Source organism: Prosopis cineraria, unplaced genomic scaffold (assembly GCF_029017545.1).
Source record: "Prosopis cineraria cultivar Desert tree isolate PC_DT_omini unplaced genomic scaffold, ASM2901754v1 PC1, whole genome shotgun sequence".
Classification (NCBI taxonomy): Eukaryota; Viridiplantae; Streptophyta; class Magnoliopsida; order Fabales; family Fabaceae; genus Prosopis; species Prosopis cineraria.
Window position 1 is genome coordinate 46,140,844 of NW_026555332.1, and position 26,262 is coordinate 46,167,105.

General features: G+C 34.4%; 4 protein-coding genes across 4 annotated transcripts; 2 read left to right on the forward strand and 2 right to left on the reverse strand.

Annotated features, from left to right (window-relative positions):
* The first annotated feature begins 1,752 nt into the window (after positions 1-1,752).
* On the forward strand, positions 1,753-5,089 carry LOC129286301 (ankyrin repeat-containing protein At5g02620-like). Its single transcript, XM_054922298.1, has 3 exons — positions 1,753-2,888; positions 3,247-3,659; positions 4,108-5,089. The coding sequence occupies exons 1-3, from the start codon at positions 2,597-2,599 to the stop codon at positions 4,975-4,977; spliced, it is 1,575 nt and encodes a 524-aa protein (XP_054778273.1). The 5' UTR covers positions 1,753-2,596; the 3' UTR covers positions 4,978-5,089.
* An 865-nt stretch (positions 5,090-5,954) lies between these two features.
* On the reverse strand, positions 5,955-6,919 carry LOC129302054 (probable membrane-associated kinase regulator 4). The gene has a single exon (XM_054940722.1). The coding sequence runs from the start codon at positions 6,843-6,845 to the stop codon at positions 5,955-5,957; it is 891 nt and encodes a 296-aa protein (XP_054796697.1). The 5' UTR covers positions 6,846-6,919.
* A 7,014-nt stretch (positions 6,920-13,933) lies between these two features.
* On the reverse strand, positions 13,934-14,745 carry LOC129306832 (uncharacterized). The gene has a single exon (XM_054947589.1). The coding sequence runs from the start codon at positions 14,742-14,744 to the stop codon at positions 14,328-14,330; it is 417 nt and encodes a 138-aa protein (XP_054803564.1). The 5' UTR covers position 14,745; the 3' UTR covers positions 13,934-14,327.
* Positions 14,746-23,167: 8,422 nt separating this feature from the next.
* Positions 23,168-25,717, forward strand: LOC129305644 (ABC transporter G family member 20-like). The gene has a single exon (XM_054945625.1). The coding sequence runs from the start codon at positions 23,324-23,326 to the stop codon at positions 25,616-25,618; it is 2,295 nt and encodes a 764-aa protein (XP_054801600.1). The 5' UTR covers positions 23,168-23,323; the 3' UTR covers positions 25,619-25,717.
* Positions 25,718-26,262: the final 545 nt, after the last annotated feature.

Here is a 26,262-nt window from a genome sequence, read left to right on the forward strand (position 1 = left end):
ACGTATCTTTTATTTTGATTTGATTGGCAGTAGTATTTTTTTTATATTAAAAACAATCCTACTTGATTGATTATAACGTATTTTAAAAAATATCCTTTATAAAAATATTTTTTATAAATATAAGAGTTTTAAATTATTTAATTAATATAATATATATTTAATAGGAATGTTATTATTCTTTTATTTAAATTTTAAATTATATTTAAATTTTAAAATATCAAGTCATAATTTATAAATTTTGTAAATTTATTTATAAATAAATCAGTTTTATAAAATTTATATATAATTTTTTTAAAAAATAATGTATTTTATTGTCGTGGTAGTAGTATTGGCAAGAAAATTGTTGGTCATAAAAGTAATTTCAACTGAAAAATAATAATAATAATAAAAGCAACAACGTAACGAACTGAGCCAAATTTTCAACTCCAACTGCCGACCCTCAATTATTACGTGCGGCGGCCACCACCCACAACATTTGACTCGGTCAACTCCGCCACTTTTTTAAAGTAAGATTTAATCACTGAATAAGTAGGGTTTTGTTATTTTGCCGGAACAAATAACTTGAAATTAGACAACGATCCGCTACGATGCTTTGCTAAAAGATCTTTTAAAATTGAAATAACAGCATTGCATTTTAATTTTACATTCCCTTTTTTAGCTGAAAAAATCTTGAATAAACGATATTAGTCCATTGAAACCATGGGGGCTTGGTATCTGACATTCTAAAATTTATGGGAAAAAACTATCATTTTTAAAAAAATGCTCCCTCAAAAATTGTCAGGAAATAATAGATTTCTGATTCCTTAAATTTATTTGAGGTTTTAGTTTTACATTTAATTTCATTTAATTCCGGTCTAATTTATTAACTTTAATATTTGATTCTCATTTATTGAGTTTGCCTAGCTTTAGAGAGAGAGAGAGAGTGTGTGTGAAAAAGGAAAATATTTAATTTTAATAAATTTTTATAAAAATTATGCCACAGATAATGTCGTTTTGTAATTTACTCGCAAGACATTGGAGGAAGTGATGAATAAAACAAGATCGTTTTAAAATGACCAAGATTGATATGCTTTGAAAAGTGGCTAGATCTCTTGAATCTCTCGGCTTGGATGATATAGGATTATTTTTTTTTTGGGGTAAAGTAGGAAAGTTTTCGTCCTCCCTCAGCTTCTCCGTCCATGTGTGTCAGACTAAATAAAATAATAAAAAATAAAAAAGCAAACACCTGGCCCACAATTATTGTATGAATTCAATTCCATTCACATCGCGAATCCGGACCCACGTGAAACACACACATCCCTTATTGGCTATTATAATGTATGAGTAGATAATTAAGGTAATCATTTATAAAAAGCGAGCGTTGGTTATTTAAAATACCCATTTTAATTATTTATTTGAGAAATTACTTTTATTGATAGAAACTCGCAATCAATAGATGGAGTAATACACTTGTTATGAAGTAATAAACTAATTGACCTTTAGGTCATTGACTATATTATTAATAAACTAATTATTTGATATATTTTTATCGTGAAAAATGATTTGATATTTAGTGTATTATAACTCTGTACTATTCATCATTTATCGGTAATCAATAGAGTTAAATTGATCTTTGTAGAATTTAATTAAAACAAACCAACGTGGGTCCAAGCTAGTAGTCAGTGGAAGAAATCGAGGGTCAACCAGTGACTGCAGGCGTCAGTATCAGCTTCGATAGTATCCAAACCAAACTCGTGCGATTTATTCTTGGCTTTAGGTCCTCAATATTGGCATTGGGTTCTCTTCTTTTTCTTTTTCCTCTGCTCGAGGTTTTGCCGCACTCTGGAATCTTTCAGCCAAATCAATTTCTTCGCGCCCCCTCTTTTTCTGCTGATATAGACGGAGCCGAGTGTGATTCAATTGCTGCTCTGCCCTTTTGCACTTCCATTCGGGGAAGAATTCATTCCGTAGCTGCTCCTGGGATTTCTGTGGCTTGAAATCAATCTACCATCTTCTGCATGTTAGTTTTCAGATTTCAGATCGTTGCCAGAGCAGGAGATAAGGCGACCCCTGTATCTCGGAATCAGGAACTTCAGTTACGTTATTTATGAACTCGTTGGAAAATTTTGTTTAATTCTCCTTCTTCTCCTTCTTCTTCTTCTTGTTTTCATTTTCACTTTCTGTTATGTAACCTCTTAATTTCGGAAATTGCTTTCTCACGGGTATAAGGTCAAAATTAGACTACAAAAACCGAAAGGGCGTGACTCCCCGCGATAGTTTTGTGTATTATTAAACCATCCTTGATTATTGCAGTATATAAATTGGGAACTTTTTGGGCTTCTGAGTGCTTACCCTTGGGGTTATTTGTTTCTATTCCAAATCGTTGTTTATAGCGGAAACTAGTGGAATCTGGCTTGATGCTCGGAGCGTGGAGGAATCTGCGGAAGCCCGACTCTCGAGTAGTTATATTTGGATCGCCTTGTCCATAATAACCAAGAATCTGATGCTTCAGAGACTGCGATTTTTTGACTCTTTCTGAAGCGGGTGTCTCCCAAAGGAATGCAAACTTGAGAAGTTGGAGCTCCACCAAGGCAGTAATACATATTTCTTAAGCAAGATGAAGAAACAATTGACAGGTATACGGGACGATAACCCCCTGCAGTCAGCTATCCGAGCAGGAAATGTAGAATTGGCATTGAAAATTATTTCTGAGAATGGAGATACAGAATTGAAGGAGTTGCTTTCGAAGCAAAATCACTCTGGTGAAACTTCCCTTTACGTTGCTGCTGAAAATGGCCATGTTGATTTAATGAAGGAATTGATCCACTATCATGATATTGGCATGGCCAGTGTCAAAGCAAGAAATGGTTTCGATGCATTCCATATTGCTGCTAAAAATGGGTACCTGGGTAAGTCCCTTGATTCTCTAAATTTTGCTGGATCCTATGTTCAAATCTCTTCCTAAGTTGAGTGTGTTGGTGAAGTTGTAAGCAAAATATTGTTACTTTATATTCATATTTCTTTATATATACAAGAATAAATTTACATAATTTAGAAGTATCGGTACTATGCATTCAATTTCACCTTTTCACACAACTCTAGAGAATCCAGATTCTTGCTCGTTTTGCCCAGAAACTTGCTTGTGTATTTAATGATATAGATTCTGACTTTCTAATTTTTCCATTGATTTGTATCTCTTTGATAATTTTCATTATCAGTTTAACCGCCGGAATTTGTCTGATTCCCCTCTCTTCTGCTGTTTTTCAGAGATATTGATGGTCCTGAAGGATGCGATTCCAGAACTTTCACTGACTGTTGACATGTCAAACACTACAGCATTGCACACTGCTGCAGCACAAGGACATATCGAGATAGTAAACTTTCTCTTGGACAAAGGTAGCAATCTGATCACTATTTCAAAAAGCAATGGGAAAACTGCGTTGCATTCTGCTGCAAGAAATGGGCATGTGGAGGTCGTCAGGGCCCTTCTGAACAAAGAACCTGAAATTGCTATGAGAATTGATAAGAAGGGTCAGACAGCGCTCCACATGGCAGTTAAAGGACAAAATCTTGAGTTGGTGGTGGAAGAGCTTGTGAAATCATTTCCATCTTTGACTAACACAGTTGATGCCAAGGGAAACACTGCACTGCATATCGCCACTCGGAAGGGTCGTCTACAGGTGAAAGACTATTTTCTTTTTTCCGTTTTCATTTAACAAATGGAAATGAACTAATAGCTTTCTGAGAGATTATAAACTGTAAATGTCGCACAAGAAAGTTTGTGTATATTGGGCACTTTCAAAGAATTATCTTCATTGAAGAATTTTTAAAATACCATTTCCTTCTGCAGATGAGTGTGTCTTGATTCACATAAAATCAATTTGTTCAGCATCTGTGGCAGTTCACTTTATGTTGCTGGAATTTTGAGTCACTTCTCTGACATAAAACACAATTATTTTCACGTCGCAACTTGATGATAAATGTGTTTATAATAAATTGGCTTCACAACATCCTCAACAAATTAAATACTGTCGGTCCTAAATTTTAACTCATTGTTGACCTGATTAGCTAAGCAGTTGACTAATTTGTCCTCAAGATTCATCTGAATGTTCTCGTGATTTCTCATAGATTGTTGGGAAGCTACTAGAGAACAGAGGAACAGACACAGATGTCATCAACAAATCTGGAGAAACTGCTCTGGACATTGCGGAGAAAAATAAACACTCGGACATTGTCAGCATTCTTCAAGATCATGGAGCTCAGAGTGCCAAGTCCATGAATTCACATTCTACAAACCCTGCCCTTGAACTCAAACGCACAGTGAGTGATATAAAAAGCGGGGTTCATAACCAGCTAGAGCACACAATCAGAACACGAAAGCGCATGCAAGGCATAGCGAAACGACTCAACAAAATGCAAGCTGAGGGGCTTAATAATGCAATCAACTCCAACACTGTCGTTGCTGTTCTTATTGCAACGGTTGCTTTTGCTGCTATATTCAACATTCCAGGCCAGTATCCTGACCTCCAAAACGGAAAAGCACTTCCACCTGGAATGTCTGTTGGGGAAGCATATATTGCTCCACAAATGGGATTTTTGATTTTCATCATCTTTGATTCTACTGCCCTCTTTATATCCTTGGCTGTTGTGGTTGTGCAAACATCAGTTGTGGTTATTGAGAGGGAAGCAAAGAAACAAATGACGGCGGTTATAAACAAGTTAATGTGGCTGGCTTGTGTGCTAATATCTGTGGCATTCATTGCAATGTCATACATAGTTGTGGGGAAGCATAAATGGTTGGCCATTGCAGCAACGGTTTTAGGGACGGTGATCATGGCAGCTACACTAGGAACTCTATGTTATTGGGTGATTGCTCACCGGCTTGAGGCCTCCAGATTGCGGAGTCTTAGGAGGTCAACCATGAGCAGTAGACAGTCTCTGTCTATGTCTATGATGTCGAATTCGGAGAGTGAATACAAGACTGTGTATGCAATATAAAATCCCATGCTACAATTTTCTTATGTGCGGCTTGCCTCCCTGCCTTTTAAGGTCTTATCAACACTATCTCATAATTCATATAAATAATGCTAATTGCACGGTTATTTTGTCATGTTTTGCTCTCTTAAATCAGGAAAGGTACCGGATAATCTCTTCCATTAAAAAGATTCGACAAATTACGTAGAGGCAAACCTGGATTGTAGCTTTGTATTTGGACATGACATAATGCTAATTGCATGGTTATTTCATGGACATGGGAAAATGTGTGTTTTCTTGCTTCTTGTGTTTAGCTATATTCTCAGGGGTGTCGAATTACCAGAAACAAGCGACCGAGTAAAGATGGTCTTAAAAAAATGAATTTGATACCTTTTAACAATGGGTGACATTACGCCCGTGGCTATACTTGGTCACTCAATCCAACGGTGCCATGAAATCTTTTACATATGAATCAGAAATTAATGAATAACTATTCCATGTTCATACATCCACGTGTGATTCCGACGACAGTGTTTTCCTCTTCCTTTTTGGCCTCTTCAGATCATGTTTTCCAGTTCATTCCATGAAGAAAACTAAAGGCTAAAAACCTGCTTAGCTAGTGGGATTGGCCAAGGTGGATAAAGCAACCGAAGCCTGTTTATCTTTTGTTGTTGTCGTGTAGATGGAGCTAGGAGCTTAGCTATGAAAGCGACAAAAAAAAAAAAAAAAAAAGCGCAAAGCATTACATGTTTGTCAGGTAATTCACTCGGGAGATGGGTCAGCACATCCGTATTCGAAAAATATCACAAAAAAATATCAATGCTAACAAAGAGCTATAACAATTTAGTAGAGCTTATGGTAATGCAATTCAAAAGAAGGATGATCACTTAATATGTTCCAGCAAATCGGTTGAAAATTTTTAGAATTTATTCAATTTTAGCACAATTATTCGTTTGAATGTCCATCGAAATACCAATTGAAACAGGCTCATAATTGGAACATCAATCTGCTGAAGCAGATTCTGAGCAAAGCCTGACAGCATCTGGCACCTTCGTTGAAGAACATTGTTGCTGAGACTGTTTACAATGGGCTATGGCTCCTTCAATCGAACTTTCTCGGTCTGAGTGTGCACTACTACTCCTTGAGCTTGAGCTGAGTGAAAAAGATGAAGATAAGGACCCAAATGAGGGCGTAGACATCAAAGATGAAGCCTTCATTACAGAATGTCGAATCACCCCTGAAAGAGATCGTGCATGCACACCATCTTTGATCAGCTCTCTGTTTATGGTCCTCACGAGTAACCTGTGCCTTGTATCATCGACGATTTCAGATGGGGTTTTCGATTTCTTTTCTGCCACTGCATTGTTTGAGGCAGATACACAGGACTTGTCTGAACAATCATATTTTCTAAACAGCGACTGCACATAAGCTCGTGAAGCCTGGAGCCTTTGACCTAGACTAGACTGCTTAATCTGTCTCAGCTTCTTGGACCAAGATTTCCTTGGAGGATCCCCAGCAACCCCATTTATTTCGCTGGGCAATACAGACAGAAACTTATCTGGGTCTACTTCACTCATAGCCATGCATGATTCTGAAGGTGAAATGCTAGGACATGGAGAAGGCAAGGGAAAGCCATAACCTTTCAAGGCTGACTCGGAGATGGCATTGGAATTGTTGAGGAGGTGAAGGGGAAGGAGTTTTCCCTTATGGAAGAGCTCGTCAGCAAGGGAAGACGAAGACTCCTTCTCATGTGAAACTGAAGTAATCTGGAATTCAAACTCTCTGTTTTGTGGGGGAGAACCAATTGGGTGAGAGATTAAATCAGAAGAACTTAATTCCAAGTGAATGAAGTGTTCATCCACGTGAGTAAACGAAGCTTCTTTTGCTGCCATTTCATGTGCCTTTTCTCTTCCTGATCGCTGCTCTATATGTGGAGATGCCTATGGGAAATTGAGCTCCCTCAATGGAAAAGGAAGACCATTCTGTAGTGTCATGATGCAGTTGTGGCTTGTTACATATATATATGTAGCAATTCTTTCTCCTTTTCATTAGAAAAAAATAAACTTAAAATGACACCTCTGTCTTAGCTTACACCTCCATATAAATCATGGTCAAAATAATAATTTAGAATAATCAGTAAGTTGACACTGACATCTGTGGTTACCCACGTTTATTAAATATATTATTTTATATATACGTAAGCCGACTAATATAAATTAGATCAGAAAGGATTATAAGGATATCTCTTAACAAGCATTTAATACAGATATTTATATCCAAGGCTTCAACCTAAGATCACTAGTCATGCTATCTAGTATCGACACTGATTGGTAGGAATGTACTTTCTTCAAACTCACTTTGCAATCATAGAAGAGTCATGCAATCTTATCAATTGAGAGCAAACGTTCAACTAAAAAAAGCATTTTGCAGACAGTTAATCATGAACAACGAGTCGAAAAATTAAATAGAAGGCATTTATATATATATAATAATAACTGGATATCGTGTTTTCACATGAAGCAGGGTAATTAAAGACTAGTGGGATGAAAAAAGTTGCAAGTTGTGTAGTGCTGAGGTAGGTGTGTTGGAAGTGAAAAGAGCTGAGAAACATTGGACGGGAGGCAAGTGTGACAACTAGAAGGATGAGCAAGATTCAATGCCTGTAGTATATTGTCTGTAATTAGTAGTTAACATTATTGACGCTCCTTAGCTTTCCCATGAGTTGGATTATCATATATATATCGTCCCACTACTGTCTTCTTCCATTTGAATTTAGAAACTCTCGAGGACGATCCTAGCTTCGTACTCTTGCAACTCACAGCAAAGATGTTGACATGAATCTTGTTGTTTTATTCCCAGGTTTCAATGTAAATAACACACTCAACCTTCCAACCAGTAACTCTGGGGCTGTCTCCGTGAATTGAACCAGCATACACACGCACACCCTTGTCTTCCTCTGATATCATTAAGGTGGTCTCATTAACTGGCATGCACTTGCAGAAAATGTTGTTCATAAGCAGATAATGAACATGCCAACAAATTAAAACCCAGTCTCGCTCGCAGAATTTTTAAGGAAGAAATCTCAGTTGCTTATAACAATGAGAGCGACAAGTCAGGAATGGGAGGCGCTACGCCGCTACCTTGTAGGCCTTACCTTCTAATGGCGTGGGACTTCATTCCCTCTCTCTAAAAATTGGTTCGCTGATTATTGCTGACATGATTATACCCACACGAGTAGTATCCCCCCCCCCCCCCAAAAGTTCTGCTAATTGTTATTGCTGACATAATAATTAGCAGAACTTTAAAATTAACTTTTTCTTTCCGTTCTTTCTTTTAATTAAAAGAATACTAGTTCTACCACTAATGAATATTATGTCTAATGAAACTCATGTAGCAAATCAAGATTCATAACTTAGTTAATGAAGGGTTAATTTTTCATAACGTGACAAATCAAGGTCCAAAACTTTACTACTATTAGTAGAGATATTTATATTTAGTATCTCATTATATCTCAAACATGAACCAGTGCGAAACCGGAGGGGGGGGGGGAAGAGTTTAGTTTGTCGGAGAATGCAACAAAAGAGACGTCCAAACAAGATTCTGGGAAAAAAAACAAATAGAAACAGAAAGGGTAAGGACGCGAAAATGTGAGTCAGCAATGGATGTGCCCTGGTTCACTCGAAAACATGACTTGGTAAAGACCCATCAAGGGCAGTTTTCTATCTCAAATATGTTTTGCAATGGAGAAAAATGCAGTTGGGCATCTATTATTTCCTTGTGAAATGTGAATCCACCAATGAGAAATATACACGTACAACGAGCAAGTTACCAAATTAATGTACGATTTTCTTCTGTGTCTGGGTTAAACACGTGAAAACAACTCAGATCAAATCCATCAGGACAAAATGTTCTAATTTGAAACCGACCATGCGTGCATGATATGAGAGGACCTTCTGCAATTTGCTACCCAGTTGCATATTCTTGCTTAGACACAAGGTTTGGCATTCTGGTAAATACCTCTAAACAAGCCTTCTTGCGTATTAATTGGTGTTTCGTTGCTTCCTGCAAACACTTTAGCAGAATTAATTCATGCTTTTGAGATATCTTGTGATAGCAATCGGACACAGTAATTGATATCCATTTTCCTGACGTTCAAACCCAAACTACTAAGCAACTCTCTTCATAAAAACTCAGATCCCTCCTTCAGAATCAAATAAACAAGATCGCACAACTTTGATTACAAGATGGTTCTGGAAGAAAGCTTGCAAGAGATGTTGTCGTTGATCGTGTCGAATTCCCGACTTGGAAATCCCAAGACACAATAAATCTTTTGGATTACATTATTTATAAATTTTAAATAGTATTTTTGCCGTGCTTTTTATAATTTTTTGGAACTTGTCTCCCTAGTCCCTGCAGTTGTAATAGACTCCATGCAGTTTTGTTTTGTTTTCCTTTTGATATTTCTTCATGCATTTTAAAATATAGTCTGAACTGTCAGAAATGAAAAATATAATTTTCGGAAAACTTCTAAATTATTAGTTCAAAAATAAAAATACATACTTAACAAGTTGACCCAACTTCCAATGTTAATCGCTTGGAATTGAAAAAATAAAAAAAAAAACAAAAATATGTAAACTTGACTGGCTCGGGTGCCGCTCCTGAATCTACAGCAATGTTTAAAAATAATGTCATTTTAAGAAAGTTTTACCGTCTTTTAACAGGTTTCTTGTTTCTATCTAATATATGTGAACATTTAACAAAATGAAATTTATTATTAAAACAAACTCAATTTCTTGAAAAATATAGCTCTTTGTATATAAGTTAGATTGTTTAAAATTCCCCTCTCCTTTTCTTCAGGCACGTGCGCATAGCATTTTTTCACAGTATTTCCTAGCAAGGTTGTTAAATTTACAAGTGTAAGTAAATTCATGATGGGAATTAAAAATATTCAAAGGATGGTATGAGATCATGACACTCCAATTCTAAAAAATGACTAGAATTAAATTTTAGTCTTGTATCCCATCTCATTAAGAATCAGGACAAGACCAAAATGAGATTGGGACATCCTAATAAAGCAGACAATATAAAAAAAAGTTTTGAATAATAATATTCATTAAAATATTAAATATCATAACTTATTAAGTTTAAAATCAAAACAACATGGTACATAAATTAAAATAATTTAAAATTAATTATTGAATTGTATTAATCATAAATATAAGTGTACATAACTTAAAGTCAATTATGTATGAGATATAATACATTATGACAGTAATTATAAATAAATTTTGTGTTACAAGAGTAGCAACAATAAACAAATCAGGCACATGTTATTTTTTCCCTTCTTTAGTAGAAATATTTGAAGTTATTACTCTTTTAAAAATAAAGCAAGAAATATAATGTAAACAAAAATTATTAAATATATAGATATAAGAATAAATTATATTAATATAATTAATATATTATATATAAAAATAAAGAGATTATCTTATACTTCTTGTTTCATGCAAGAAATATAATGTAAACAAAATTTATTAAATACATAGATATAAGAATAAATTATATTAATATAATTAATATACTATATATAAAAATAGAGAGATTATCTTATACTGCTTGTTTCATGTTATTAAAATTATCATTATCAAGAAATTTTATTTTTAAATAGGAATTGTAAATATTAAAATTATAATTAATATAATTAATACATTTAATATATATTTTAAAAATAAAAATTTTATATATATATATATATATATAATATTTAAGGCGGGAGGGGACACAATGTTATGAGAGAAATCCTGTCTCAGACCTCTTTTTGGTCTCATCCTGCTTGTTTCGGTGCTGGGGAATTAAATAATAAATATTAAATAGTTATTAAAAGTATGTGATTAAATAATTAAAACATAAAATATTATCATAATTTGATTTAAATATATTTTAAATATATATATTATTGAAATTAAATTCATCTACATTGATAGATTATCATATTCTATAGAAATTTTAAAATAGGACAATTTATTTTTTGTATTTTTATTTTCTTTTTTCTTAATATTATTTTTTGCTTTTTAAGTTTTATTTTTCTTTAAATTGAGTCTTATCGTTTCTATAAACTGAGTTTTACATACCATAAACTCAACTCACTCAACTAGATAAAAAATAGATAAGTTGAGGATATTTAATTGAATTACTTACGAGTTTAATTGAATTTAAATTTATTTTGGGTATATGATTAAGTTGACATGATCTTATGAGCTAAAAACATAAAAATAATAAATTTAAAAAGTTAACTTATGAATTTATTTAATTTTGTATCTAATTTAAATTTATGAATGAATTTATATGATTTTATAAGTTAAAAATATAAAAAAATAAATTCTTTGACTTTAGCAACAATTCTTTTGTCCTAAAAAAAATTACAACAGTGCTTCTCAGACAAACCATGGGCCTTGAATCCAGAAAACGCTGAAAACTGGCCCAACATAGCATAGATACTCGTGATGGGCCACACTCATTTGCTTTAAAAATCTCCCCGTCGAGGCAACTTGCCGGCAATATTTTGACACGACGTCGTTGGCTGACGAGGCTCCCATGCTATTCGGGGATCCACATCTCTATTGTACGCAAAGCAATTCTTTTTTATTTTTCTTTCCCCTCGTTTTACTTCCTTCTTATATCCTTTTTATTTTTTTTTTACCAGTATTTCCCCCCTCTGTCTACAATTTTACATCATATATTCATATTATCATATAGAATAAAATATGGTGACTTTTTTATTTTGCTAAAATTATACAGATTTTTTTATTTTCAAAACTTATACTTTGATCCAATTTTTAACATTGTTAAAAATATTTCATTAAAAAATTTTAATTTTTTATTTGTAATAATGGCGAAAATTTTAAAATTATTATTTTTTCCTCATAATCTAATTGTCTACTCTATCTCCTAATTTAAAAAAATTTAAATAATTAAATATATAGATATTTAAATAAATAATTTAAAATTTTGTGTTAAAATTAATAAAATTTTAAAAAAAATACATATAGATTACATCGTGTGATTTATTATATGTTATCCTTATTTCATTAAATTTTTTAAACTGCATGTTTGAAACATTATTTTTGTTAGTATATGCATTTAAATTTTAAAAAATAAGGTTAAAGTTTAATTTTATCTTTATATTTATTTTTTAAAACTGTTGGGTACCCTATATTTTAAATGGAGCAAATTTCTCCCTAAAGTATTTTTCTGATGTCCAAAAACACCCTTCTATTAGGAGGCTATTAAGTTTTTTGTCTTCTACTAACGTAGATATGTGTGGGTCGTAAGCCTCACGCATAGTGATAGATAAGACTTTGATCATGTCATTTGATATTCATTTGCTCTTGAATTTTTTTTTTAAAAATGCTGGACACCTTAAAATCTTTTTCTATGCACACTAGATACCTTAAAGTCTCATTAAAATAACATTTAATAAATAGTACCAAAATATTAAATATTTTTATATTTAACAATTTAAATATTATGTTTATAAATATTCATTAAAAATTTATAAATTACTTTTTAAATATTAACAACTCAAACTAAAATTTTATAAATTTATAGATGACTTTTTATTTTTTAGATATTAGTCTTCGAACTTCTCTCTTAAATAATACCTAAATCGTCACATCTTTTGTGCATGTTAAAACTTATTTATATTTTTAATATTAGTTAAGTTTCTTAAATTTTTAGGTCACTTTCTATAATTTTTTTGGTCAATTAATGATCTTTCTCTAAAATATTACACTACCCAAATTTAATACTCCTCATACATTATAGTGTCAGGAGTAAAATTAGAAACATAACAAATCAAGACTAACAATATGCGAACAAAAATATTAATTTGGAAGATATAACTTGTTCCATTAATGTACTATAAAAAATTACTTAACAAGAGAAAAATGGAGATATGAGAAGAAAAAAATTCCTTTGTTAATCTAAAAGTTCATTCCCTTCATTTTTAGTACAAATTGCAAAATATAAAAAAATATTAAAATATTAAATTAGGTGGTGTAATTTTTAAATAAAATACTTAATATTTTAATAATATTTTTTAATTTTATTTTAACAATACTTCAAGGTGCTTGGTGCTCCTAGAAAAATATTTTAGGGTATTCATCGCTCATAGAAAAGGGATTCAGGAGTAGATTAATACTAAATGACATGATTAAAGTCTTATATGTTATTGTGTGTAGTCCTATGCATGTGTCATGTCAGCAAAAAGTAGAGAACTTAACAATTAACTAATAGAAGAATTTTTTGCTCCTCAAAAAAATAATTCAGAAGTAAAATTATCCCACTTAAAAGTACAAAATGCCCAGAGCTCCTAAAAAATAAGTACAAAGTCAAAATTAGACTTTAACCCTAAAATATATTACCAAAGAAATATGTTTATATAATTAAAAATTTAAAATATAATTAAAAATAAAAAAGGAACAATTATGTTGAAATCTCATATAAAAAAATTAATTACTATGAAGTCCGTTAACAACTGATATAAGGTAATTTATAACTATTTATCTTGTAAATCACCTTATATCAGGTTTTAAGAGATTTTAAAATAATTAATTTTTTATGTGGGATCTGTATATAATTTTTTCAACAAAAAAATATAAGCATTAATTTTTTTGGGTAATTTGAATAATTTTTAGACCACTTTTATATTTAAAAAATGAGTGTTTTGGCTCAACACATATGACTTAACAGTCAATTAATGATTGAGTAGATGAAAAAAAAATTAAAAATAGAGAGAATATTTGTATTTTATAACTATTTATATCACAAGTGGTTCATATATATTTCAGAAATAAAAAAAATATTTGTAATTTCTTTAAAAAAATAGAGCACATCATATGTCACATTTATCATGTGAGCTGACCTCAGTTTTTTTCCCCCTCCCTCGTCTCCTTGACAGTACATTGTCGATGCACGATTATCTAGTGACCAAAATATTTTTTCCGTTTTTACTCTTAAAAAATATAATTATTTGAGGGGCCACGCAACCCATGTCAATGTTGAATTTGAATTCAGATCGTTTCAAGAGGAGGTGGTATAGCTCACTGGATAACTAACCATTCACACACGGTTGGTTCCTTAAAAAAATCTGTGATCCATAGCGATATGCACTTTCTGTCCCGAAGCTGCCTGCGATGCCGTTTATGGCATTCAAACCATGCTCACAACAAAAGTAAAATCATACCCAACAGCTTCTTCTCTCTCGATCGACCATCAACAAAACAAATTAACACAACAAATAAATGAATGAATCAAATTTGTGGTTTGGAAACGATAATGAAAAGCCATTCTCAAGTAAGCACACCACGTTGTCACTAGTGAAGCAGAGCAGAGCATGACAAGAGCCTCCGTAAGAGGGTGAAGAAAGAGATTGCCTTGAGTTTCCTCCAAACCAAGCACTTCCTCCTCCTAAACCGAATCTTTCTCTGCTTCTTCTTCTTCTTCTTCATCACGTAACACAGACTTCGCTTCACTCTCTGAAAACACGAGTGAGTCTTCTCAACAATACTCTGTTTCCTGGAAAACCTGTAGCTCCTCAGGAACATCTGTCTGCAGGAGATGCTGTCCACCATGGCGGCGTTCCCAGTTCTCTTGTTGGAGCTCACACATCTTATGAACTCTGCATCAGATTCTGGCCACTTGTACAGATTCATGTACGTGGCCCTCATCATATTCATGGGCACTCCTTCCTCCCCTTGGTTCATCCAGTTCGATCTCCAGACAGAGTTCATCTTTTTTTCTCTTTCGCAAAATGTTGTTGACGAGGAATGAGAATCTGCGTCGCTGATTTTATAATGAGTCTTCACCACGTGCGATTCTGTTAATTTTTGTGTTGTTAGGCAGGAGTTAGATGGCCTAAAGAGATGAGGACTCCAAACAAATGGTGGCTCATATGCCAAAACCCATTGTGCGCATATTCTACACATTAAATATTGGTCCGAGGTTGGCATTTCTTTTTATTTGTTAATTTTCATCTATGCATGTTCCACGGACTAATAACCTTAACGGGAGGAATTGAAAGGGACAGAGTTTGGGAAGGCTTGCTCATCACACATTATCATCAAGCAAACTCCTAATACTAGATATGGCTTAAAATTAAGTATGAGTTCTCATTGGCTGCTAAGTCTGGTTTATTATTTCACACTCTTAGCTTAAATCATTACGATAACGAAAATTTCGTTTGATACGTTTATCCTTCTCTTTCACTAAAACGTTCGATTAAAATACAATAAGTATTTATTTTACAATTATATGTGTATAATTTGATGAACAATTATACATTTATCATATTTTGATCAAAATATAGATAACGAATATATATAAAGCTTCAAAGTTGTTACAATGCTATTAAATAATCAAGGTCATTTAATTGTTCCCACTTGATCGAAAAGTTGTTGTCATCTCCTCCACCAAGCTTTGCTTCCGTTATCTTACCGTCCCCCCTCCTCTTGGCCACCATTCTGTTATCTTATTCGTTCTTGCAATTTGCAAACAGTCAAATATTGTTTAATGTAAAGGACTTCTATTAACAAGTGATCTGACGGCCTCTAAAGAAACATGCATGTTGTGTTTTAAAAAATTGAAAAGCAAATTAGTAGCTAAGGACATGAGACCGACTTATTTATTTATTATGTTTTTGGAGATAAGTTTTGTCTCTTGTACGTCATATGTTAATTAGATCTTCTCGAATTTTTTTATTTTTTAAAAAAATTCTAAAGTACAGGGTTGCCATAATTAGGAGTTCATGCATCTTGGCTAAACTCCCTCGTACATTTTTCTGCGACGCTGGCCAGAAGGTGTTCATGGCAAAACCTGTTATTCTTTAGAAAGAATAACTTATAATCTTGTACGCTTGTTATTATATTCTAATTGGCAGATTAATTATTTAATTATCTACTGTGTTATTTGGGGCGGCTCAATATTCTGATCTTATAATCTAATCTGTGTCATATGTAATGTGTTTGTTTCTGCTGACCTCATGCCTTGTGTTTTTAACGTTTTCATTATATTGGGGCAAAAAGCTTGGGTTTTGACTTCTGATCGATAATTGGAAGATGATAATTGCAATCTCGCCATTAGGATGGTGTGATTAGTAAGAAGGTCATAAATTTTTTTTATTAATGTTATTATTAATTAGACTTATCGAAGACGCATGTACATATATTTTTTATCTTTAAATAATACCATAATTGAAGAAACAGAAAATTAAACTATAAATTAAGTCATAGAGAACTACTTGTGCACATTGTTAGGTGTTAAAATCATATATATTGTTGGAAGAATCACATCCAGTCTCTTCTCAAGAGAATTAATCATATATAAGGATCAACAATAAATCTCATTTAAAAAAAAATAAGTCATATTCTCATTTTAACAACAATCTATTTTACATTGATCCTTTATCTGTGATTAATTATCTTGAATGGGGTTGGATGTGAGTTTCCTTATATTGTTTGTTTACTCACCATCAAAATAAGTTTAGTTAGTTTTTTCAAAAAAATTTTGGGTATTCTTAGTAAGTGTGAGAGAAGGAAATTTTATACATATACAAAAAATATATTAGAGTAATACCTACTATAATACATAAAAAAAGATCCCACATGCATACTCTTAATTTTCTGAAATATTTAAATGTGCTCATTGGGTATATTTGAAAGCATCATCTGCATTGGAGCGGCCTGCATATAAAAAGGCAAGGTAGAGGCATAAATGAAGATGGTGACTGCATAAATAGTGGTGATGACTACATAAATGATGGAGGTGGCAGTATGAAAAGTGGCGACAGTGGCAACAACATGATAGGTGAGGGGATGGTTAAGGTCATTGTTAGCAAGAGAATCAATGGTGCCGGGAAAAGTAAAGGGTGTGATGAATGGGAGGGTGAAGGAGAGTGGTCAGATAGTTTTAGAGTGGGTGCCAGTGTTCACTATCATTTGAGTTGGTTTGTAGTCTACAAATATTGACACAATAATTAAACAATTATTACTGCAACTAAATATTAAATAACAATGAATATATATAACTAATAATTACAAAAGAAAATAAATATTAGTTGAGTAAATAAAAGAAATTTAAGGAGGCAATATATGATTTAAATAACTATAGCTAATACTGAAATATGAATATTAATGTGCACGCACATATAAATATCTAACAATTATAGAAGAAAATAAATATTAATTATTGATTCAAGGGAATAACTAATAGGAATAAATTCAAGCAAACAGTATGTAGAATAATAAGCAAACCACTAATAACAATGTGTATTTATACATATATAATTAATAATTATAGAAAGAAATAAATATGAATTATTATGCCAACTGAATAAATATATAATTATTAAAAGAAAGAATAAAGCTAACCATCGATAATAAATATAGAAAGTATAATTACAACTAAAATCCCTAACATGTGAATGGGATGTGTGTGTAATTTGTCCTTCTCTCTCATACCTCTTGTCTCTTACATCACGTGAAGGGGGAACAAAGAAATTATATTTATTCAATTTAAGGATGTGTACGGAAGTGTGAATATAATACATATGAAAGTATCAAAATAACCAATAACAGATATTTAAGAGAATTTTAATAGAACTAAATAATGATATTAGTAAAAAAAACATATTAACTCAATTTAATTAAAAAGTATGGAAAATATTTAAGAAAATATCGTATTATATCTTATTTTATTTTTCAAGTTTCTCTCTAGATCTATTTATTTTACTTTCAATCTCATTTTTTTCCCCTTTCTCATCAAAAGGGTCCCCCTAGCTATTTACAGATGACAAAGTTGAGAATAAGTGCTGGGGAAGCTCCTAACATCATTTTCCCACTGTGGTGTTATTTGAATCAACCAACTCATCCCGAATCATGATTTTTGTTTATTTTATTTTTAATGACCGTTCTTCCTTATCACATGACAGGTGGCTTCTCCCGTTTGTTTGTTTGTTTTTTTTAAGCTTTAACTCTCTTCCTCAGTTTCATTTGTAGCCTTAGGTTAGTAAAACAAAATAAAAATTAGCTAAGTACATCTTTAATAGAAAGACCAAAGTCTGAGACTGTACACATCATCATCAATTACTTACATATTTTCCCCCTTTCGCCACGTGATATTTATATGCATATTACATCCCATCATCTCATCCCCCCTTTCCACGTTATGTATCTTCGTAGTATATTTTTTAATTTACCTATAAACTAGAGAAATGGGAATCACAAAAATAAAATAGAAACTAAATACTTAGTATCTAGGTGTTAAATTATTTATTTTTATTATCACTACTATTTATCATACATTATATGGATTTATATAATCTTTATTTTTTATAATTCTATTTTTATATATTATTTATGTAGAACAAAAATGTGATTATTGTTTGAATATATTTATATTTTATTATAATTATTGTTTTCGGAGGTCATGCAACAATTTTGGTACCACCGTTGCTGCTGCGGGCGAAGGCAGAACTACATACAATTACATAAGGCCAGGCTTTTTGCACATATTATAATCGGAGCTCATGAGGTAGACGTGTCAACATTTTCAATTGCGACATGCTGAGTTTGAAGCAGAAAATTTGTCAAGTTAATATGCTGAGGTTAACGGCTCATGGTAAGGATCATTTTTTTTTTTTTTGGCCATCATGGTAAGGATCATAATCTTGCAGTATGAGCAGGGATTAATTCTTCAAGTTTAGCCTTGGCCATGCACAGTGCTCTGAAGCTGAGATAGCAGCGATCAGGATAGTTTGTAAGCATCATGGTTTTCCAAAGATTCAACTCTGTACCGCCTCTACAGAAGTTTTCAAGTCTCATAATGATAGAGATGGTGGCCCAAATCATCCCGAGTTGGATCACTTATTTGTGATGACTGGGATTGATGCTCCTGAATTGGCACAGCCAATGAACCAACCCACTGGGACATTTGGTTGTCCAAGCTTTGTTGCTAACTGAGCCCGTAATTTCAGAGCACCCAGAACCTGGAGAGGCATCAGATGGCTTCTTGTTTTCCCCTGTTTGAGAATCTTCTCTGGTGATACTGATACGAGTATGAGTCAATATAATTCCATGATGATTCAACAGAGAAATTTGCGGGACATGATCTCTTTTGTTTGCATCAGTTGATTTTCTAGAATCTGGTAGTTTCACTCTGATATCTTAAGTAGATGCCAACAGCTCCGATTGTTTGCAGGTGGATGACAGCAACACTTATTGACTTCTATATCAATGTTGTGGCTCTAGCAGTATGTCTCTATTACTTTGTCTTAGCTTCTGTAAATTATATGAAAGTACATTATGGTCATTAACTTGGAATATCAAGGTGCAAAGAAGCATAGTAAATCGTTTCTTTTTCTCACATTTTATAAAAAGTAGTTTTCAATTGCTTTTGCAACGACTGCATCAGGCAGCCTTGAAGGACTGATACCTGTCCAGCTTCTGTGGGTGAATCTTGTCACCGAGGGACTGAAACAGAGTCTGCTCTGTTGTTACTCTGCACAGTGGTTTCATCATATGGTATGCACACGGTTCCTTCTTCCTCGCTAGGGATGGCCACACTCGGTCACTTGCTCCCAACTGCCAACTGGCCAGTGCCCTCCACGGCTGGGCCAGAAGACTGAAGCAAGAATCAGAGTCAACCAGATCTTATAATTTGAGAGTTCGATCATGCACTGAAGCAGTGCCATCAACTTATTTGTTTGTACTGTTTTAAGCATGTCTGTTGGCGCCCACGTGGACATTCTGGTGAGTAGCAATTGCTGGCTCCGATAAATGTCAGGGGAAATAACGGTCAAGACTGAGGAGTGTGTTATTAGGACTGGGAATACGAGCCATGCGTGACCAACCGCCTGATTAACCCTGTTTCTTTCAGAGATCATGTTTGAAAAATTGAGAATTTTAATGTAATTGGACTTTTAAATCTTATAATTTGCACTTAAAAAATGAAATACTTTTCAATTTTTAAATTTAATTTAAATTTTAGAATATTTATTTATACTTTAAAAAATTTATTATTTATTTTTATTTTTTTGAATATTATAATTTGTATTTTACGAAAAGAATATATGATGTTACAATGTAAAAATTTAACATTTAAAAGTTTTAAAAATATAAATATAATTACTTAAATATCCTTTGCCTCAAAGGTAATATCCCAACGTTCCCTCTTGAAAATTTGAAATCAAGTTACAAATTATCTCTTAATAATTAATAATGATAAATTTAAAACATTATCATCAAGTTGCTAGAATTCACAGATAACACTATAAGACAATTTTTATCTTAAAATTAATAAGTCCAGGTATTATAAGTACTTTCATGACTTTACACAAATCCCTGTCACGACATATAAATGAATTTAATATTATATTTTAACTCAAAACTCTAAAATATTATAAGGTTATATACATGTATCATTTTATTTATATTTTTTCATCTCAACTTAACTCTATCTAAAACTTCTCTTTCACACGTCAAGCCCAAGTGAAGTTTTCCCATATTTGACATCCTAACAAAATACATACAAAAGTGACAAATTTGGACCAATATTTTGAAACCCAAGTCGGACATCAAATTGAAAAGAATAATAGGTCACGGTTTTCATAATTCAACCGGTTAGACCAGCAATTGAATTGGTGATATAAAAATTAAATAAAAAATAATATTTTTATGCACAAATATATAAACAAAACATTAATTTATCGATGGTACTTGGGATCTCAACTCCAAAGACTAGATGTCTTAATTGTTGGAGTTGGAGGCAAAGGCATGTCGGCACAAGCTTGCAATCTCGAACGAAAATGCTAGAGTTGGAGGCACGCCGTCATATCACGACTCACAAGCTTCCAATCTCAATGCCAAAGGCTGGATCGTTAAAGTTAGAGATAGAGGTTGGAGAAGTTAGAGATTGAGCCTAAGGTATAGAGAAGAGATTAGAGAATAGAAAAAAGAAGATAAGAGAGAATTAGTGATTAGAAAAAGAAATCGTAAATTTGAGCGACTTAGTTTAATTTTTGTTTGGGCATTGACCCAAGTTGACCCAATCTAATTTTCAAGTCAAAGCTAATTCCTTCAAAACCAACTGATTCAAATTAAATGTCAGTTTGGTTTAACTAATTAGACCAAATTGTTTTGTTCAGCAGGTAGCGGTCGGATTGATTAGACCGACCGGTTTTAACAACACTGATTTAGATTCATGCAAAGCCACCATACTGATGTTCCCAGAAGATGAACGGCATTATTACTGGTAAGGGGAAAAAATGATACTAGGAGATTGAGACTGGAAACTGGCAATCTTTAGACTGAATGAAATATTTCACGAGTAGCTTCGTTTATACTTCTCTTCTGTCTACTCGTCTGTCCGGGGGTTTATTTTGGCCACGTAATCCTGTCCAATGGTTTATTTAACATTTTTGTAATAGCGCTATTAATTATAATCTCTTGTTGGATTCGCTTGGTTTAGATCCGGCCGAATTAACCTCGGCAAGAAACCTTGTTGTAGAATAAAAAGTAGAAATAGAGCAGTTTGTCATCAGCTGCTTGTTTTCTCTTGTCTTGACAAAAACCAATTAGATGGTAGATATAACGTCCGCACCTAAACTGATTGCTAATATTGATCAGAGAACTTGCATCCAATCAGAGCGGGTCGTGTCAGATTGATTTCGTGTGGGAACGAAGACGTGCCGATCGTATATTAGGATTTGGTGTGTTGGTGACCTCTTCTTAATTTGCATTGAATAACGATGGGTCTTGTAGTCCCCACATGTCCGTTTACCAATCATCAAACCATTTATTATTTTTACTTATTTTCAATTGACCCAACGTAGTTAGTGTTCAGACACACTTGATTGTAAGATTGAAATTTGATGTGACCAACAAATGAGAGACCCTTCTGATATATTTTATTAATTTCGTTTGATCATCTCCTCTATCTGCAGTTTTCTTCTTGGTTTAAACTTTAATTTCATTACTTCACGCCTCTAGAACCAAAACATGCCGTATCCAATTAGCGATCTTGGTGACACCCAAAAGAAATGTGACACCTTATACTAAGCTGCCTCAAAATACTCACTGTTACTAAATCGTACGGAGGACCAAGGTTAATGAAGATTCATGTAAAAATCGCCGTAATATGAAAACTTATGTAATTTTATCTTTGTTTAATTAAAACTGGTGAGCTCATCTCACAGGATAAAAGAAATTAATGGGCTTTGTCGGATATTAATACTGTGGATATACAAGAACTAGATGATGAAAATATTTAGGAGGAAGGACCATGTCCTGAAGATCTTTAAGAGTATATTGCATAATTCCAATTGAGCTATAAAAATCATCATTAATACAGATTCTTAAAGATATGTTGAAACTCAACTTCAAGTTGTGACATCTTCATGATTTTTTAAATCTTGGTCCTTACGCACAAATTTTCGTATATGCTACTATCTATTCTAGTGGTACGCTTAATGTTTTCTTAAAAAATTATGTATCGTTACATTTTGTAAACTGTAGGAGGCCTGCAGGGCAATAAAATTCAACAAAATGGAATGTTTTATTGAATTCAATCCTCTCTGTAGCAGCATCTTGTACGCCCTGCAATCTAATGGTCCGGAAAGTCAAAGCCACGTTGTCAAATAACTACGTAGATGACGCACGGCCTTTTCATTAATCAAAAGGTTTGGCTTGTGTAAAAAAGTTAAATACGTATGCAATTAAAAAAAAAAATAGTAGTAAAATGGTGGTGAGGCCCTCGACATCATCTGGCTTCCTAGCCGTTTCCATTTTACTACAATATTCCATTATTCATACATTTATTTTATTTTTATATATTTTTACTTACTGTAAAATATATATTTGTCTTCATTTGACGTGACTTTTCCATGATGCACTGGATGACTCTTGCCTTTGCCTTGCGCCTTTAAATTATGAACGAAAATTTCCAGTTGGTATAAAGGGCAAAAAAATCCTCCCACGAGTTCACCGCCTGTTGTTGCATTTTAAACGTCAAGGAGATTTTGTATTCATATTTATTTAGTGGACGTCTCCCAATCCTTAGATTAATCAAAGAGCCACTATTTATACTTTTATGCATTTTAAATGATTTCATAGCTTAGTTTTTCTGGACCATTAGACTACACCCACGGATACTATTGCTGCTGAAGATCAATGATTGGCAGATATTTTTCAGGAGATGACCCGAATCCTTTGCATGTACCTGTACTCACCTACTCTTGACTCCTCAATTCACCCATTTCCATCCTTCTCTATATAATCACCAAACTGTCATTACTCCTGCGATCTACCCTCCCTCACCAATGTCTAGCTTACCTCCGCCGCAAACTTTGTCGTCAGCGGTGCCCACTAGCTCCCCCACCGATGACAGAAGTGCCTTCTTCAATCAATCCATGGAGCTTGTCCAAGTTCCGTCTCAAAGGTCAACCAGAGCCCATGTCTCTCGTAGCCCCTCCCTCGCCGACCTCCTTAAACGTGTAGTCGGAGATGCTCAAAATGATGTCGCCTCTCAGCCCCACCACATCCTCGACCTCGTTCCCCCTCCTCCTTCTCCCTCTTGCTCTTTTGTCCTTTCCTTCACCAACTTGACTTACAGCATCAAAGTCAATCGTAAAATAAGCCTCTCCTCTTGTTTCTCTCGAAAACATGTGGATTTGAATTCCCCGCTTCATAGTGTGACCGAATCTGAATCGTCAAAGGCTAACGCTGTAAAGGTTTTGCTCAATAATATTTCCGGCGAGGCCCGGGATGGAGAAATCATGGCCGTTCTAGGTGCCAGTGGGTCTGGAAAATCAACACTGATCGATGCCCTCGCCAATAGAATCTCCAAAGAGAGCTTGAAAGGAACAATCATGTTAAATGGTGAAGCTTTGGATTCCAGTCTTCTCAAAGTGATTTCAGCTTATGTCATGCAGGACGACCTTCTCTTTCCCATGCTAACTGTGGAAGAGACTCTCATGTTTTCCGCCGAGTTTCGGCTTCCTCGCTCCCTCTCTAAGTCTAAGAAAAAGGCTAGAGTCCAAGCTCTCATCGACCAATTGGGCCTCCGTAATGCCTCCAATACAGTCATCGGCGACGAAGGCCATCGTGGGGTCTCCGGAGGTGAGCGACGTCGTGTCTCTATCGGAATTGATATCATTCACGACCCGATTGTCTTGTTCCTTGATGAACCCACTTCAGGACTTGACTCCACCAGTGCATACATGGTCGTCAAGGTGTTACAGCGAATAGCCCAAAGCGGAAGCGTCGTCATCCTGTCCATACATCAACCAAGTTACAGAATCATCGGATTATTAGACCGGTTGATTTTCCTCTCACAAGGCCAAACCGTCTATAGCGGCTCACCGGCGAATCTACCACCCTTTTTCTCGGAGTTTGGACACCCGATCCCCGACAATGAGAACCGCACCGAGTTCACCCTCGACCTTATTCGTGAGCTCGAACAAAACCCTGGTGGGACGAAGGGCCTAGTAGAATTCAACAAGTCTTGGCAATTGAATCACTTGAAAAGCAAGCCCAACGACGATGATAATCCCCTTAACGGACAAAAGGTTTCACTCAAAGATGCCATCGGTACAAGCATTTCTCGAGGCAAGTTGGTCTCCGGGGTGCCAAATAATTCGAATCTCACAATATCTTCGTCTGTTCCAACCTTTGCAAACCCGTTTTGGATCGAGATGGTTGTAATAGCAAAACGATCGCTGATCAATTCTCGAAGGATGCCTGAATTATTTGGCATACGAATTGGTGCAGTTCTGGTAACCGGAATCATCTTGGCCACTATTTTCTGGCATCTTGATAGTTCTCCGAAAGGTGCTCAAGAGCGATTAGGGTTCTTCGCCTTCGCCATATCCACCACCTTCTACACTTGCGCGGAAGCCATGCCTGTCTTCCTCCAAGAGCGATATATCTTCATGAGAGAAACCGCATACAATGCCTACCGTCGATCCTCCTACGTTCTGGCCAATTCAATCATCTCAGTACCATCCTTAATATTCCTTTCCTTAGCATTTGCTGTGACGACGTTCTGGGCGGTGGGTTTAGCCGGCGGCGCATCCGGGTTCTTGTTCTACTTGTTGATAATCTTAGCATCTTTCTGGACAGGAAACTCCTTCGTGACGTTTCTTTCAGGAGTGGTTTCCCAAGTGATGTTGGGCTTCACCGTGGTGGTTGCTATTATAGCTTACTTCGTACTGTTCAGTGGGTTCTTCATAAGCAGAGACAGGATTCCTGCGTATTGGATATGGTTTCACTATATTTCACTGGTGAAGTACCCATACGAGGCTGTTTTGCAAAACGAGTTCGGTATTCAGCCTCCAAGGTGCTTTGTGAGAGGGACTCAGATGTTTGACACGACGCCGTTAGGGGAGCTACCGGAAACACTGAAGTTGGAATTGCTTAAGAGTATGGGCAAGACGCTGGGTATGAACATCACAAGTTCTACATGCGTGACCACAGGAATGGATATATTAAAGCAACAGGGGATTACGGACCTAAGCAAGTGGAATTGCCTGTGGATAACCATCGCATGGGGACTCTTCTTTAGATTTTTGTTTTATTTGGCTTTGATGTTTGGGAGCAAGAATAAGAGGACCTAATAATCATAACTTCATAGAGTGCAATGTATGGAGTGGGGATTTTTTTTCCATATAGTCATATATGACAAACGAAAACTACAGTGGTTAAAAGATTGATTATTTGAGGTTTTGGACACTTAAGTTATGTTTAAAGTGTACAAATAGGGGAATTTGCAAATGGATGTCCAACTTCTCAGTGGAGCATGATTTTAAAATGAAACTCATTCTATTAGTTATAGTATGCACACAGTTCCTTCTTCCTCACTAGGGATGGCCATACTCGGTTACTTGCTCCCAACTGCCAACTGGTCAATGCCCTTCACGGCCGGACGAGAAGACTAAAGCAAGAATCAGAGTCAGCCAGATAGTATAATTTGAGAGTTCGATCATCCATTGAAGCAGTGGCATCAACTTTGTCCGTACTATTTTAAGCATGTCAGTTGGAGCCCGTGTGGACATTATGATGGGCAGCAATTGCTGGCTTCGATAAATGCGAGGAGAAATAATAGTCAAAGACTGAGAAGTGTATTATTAGAATTGGAAATACAAGCCATGCTTACTAACCACCGTTTAAGGTTGTTTTTTTTTCAGAGATCACATTTGAAAAATTGAAAATTTTAGTGTAACTAGACTTTTAAGTGTTATAAAAATGAGCTTGGGCAACT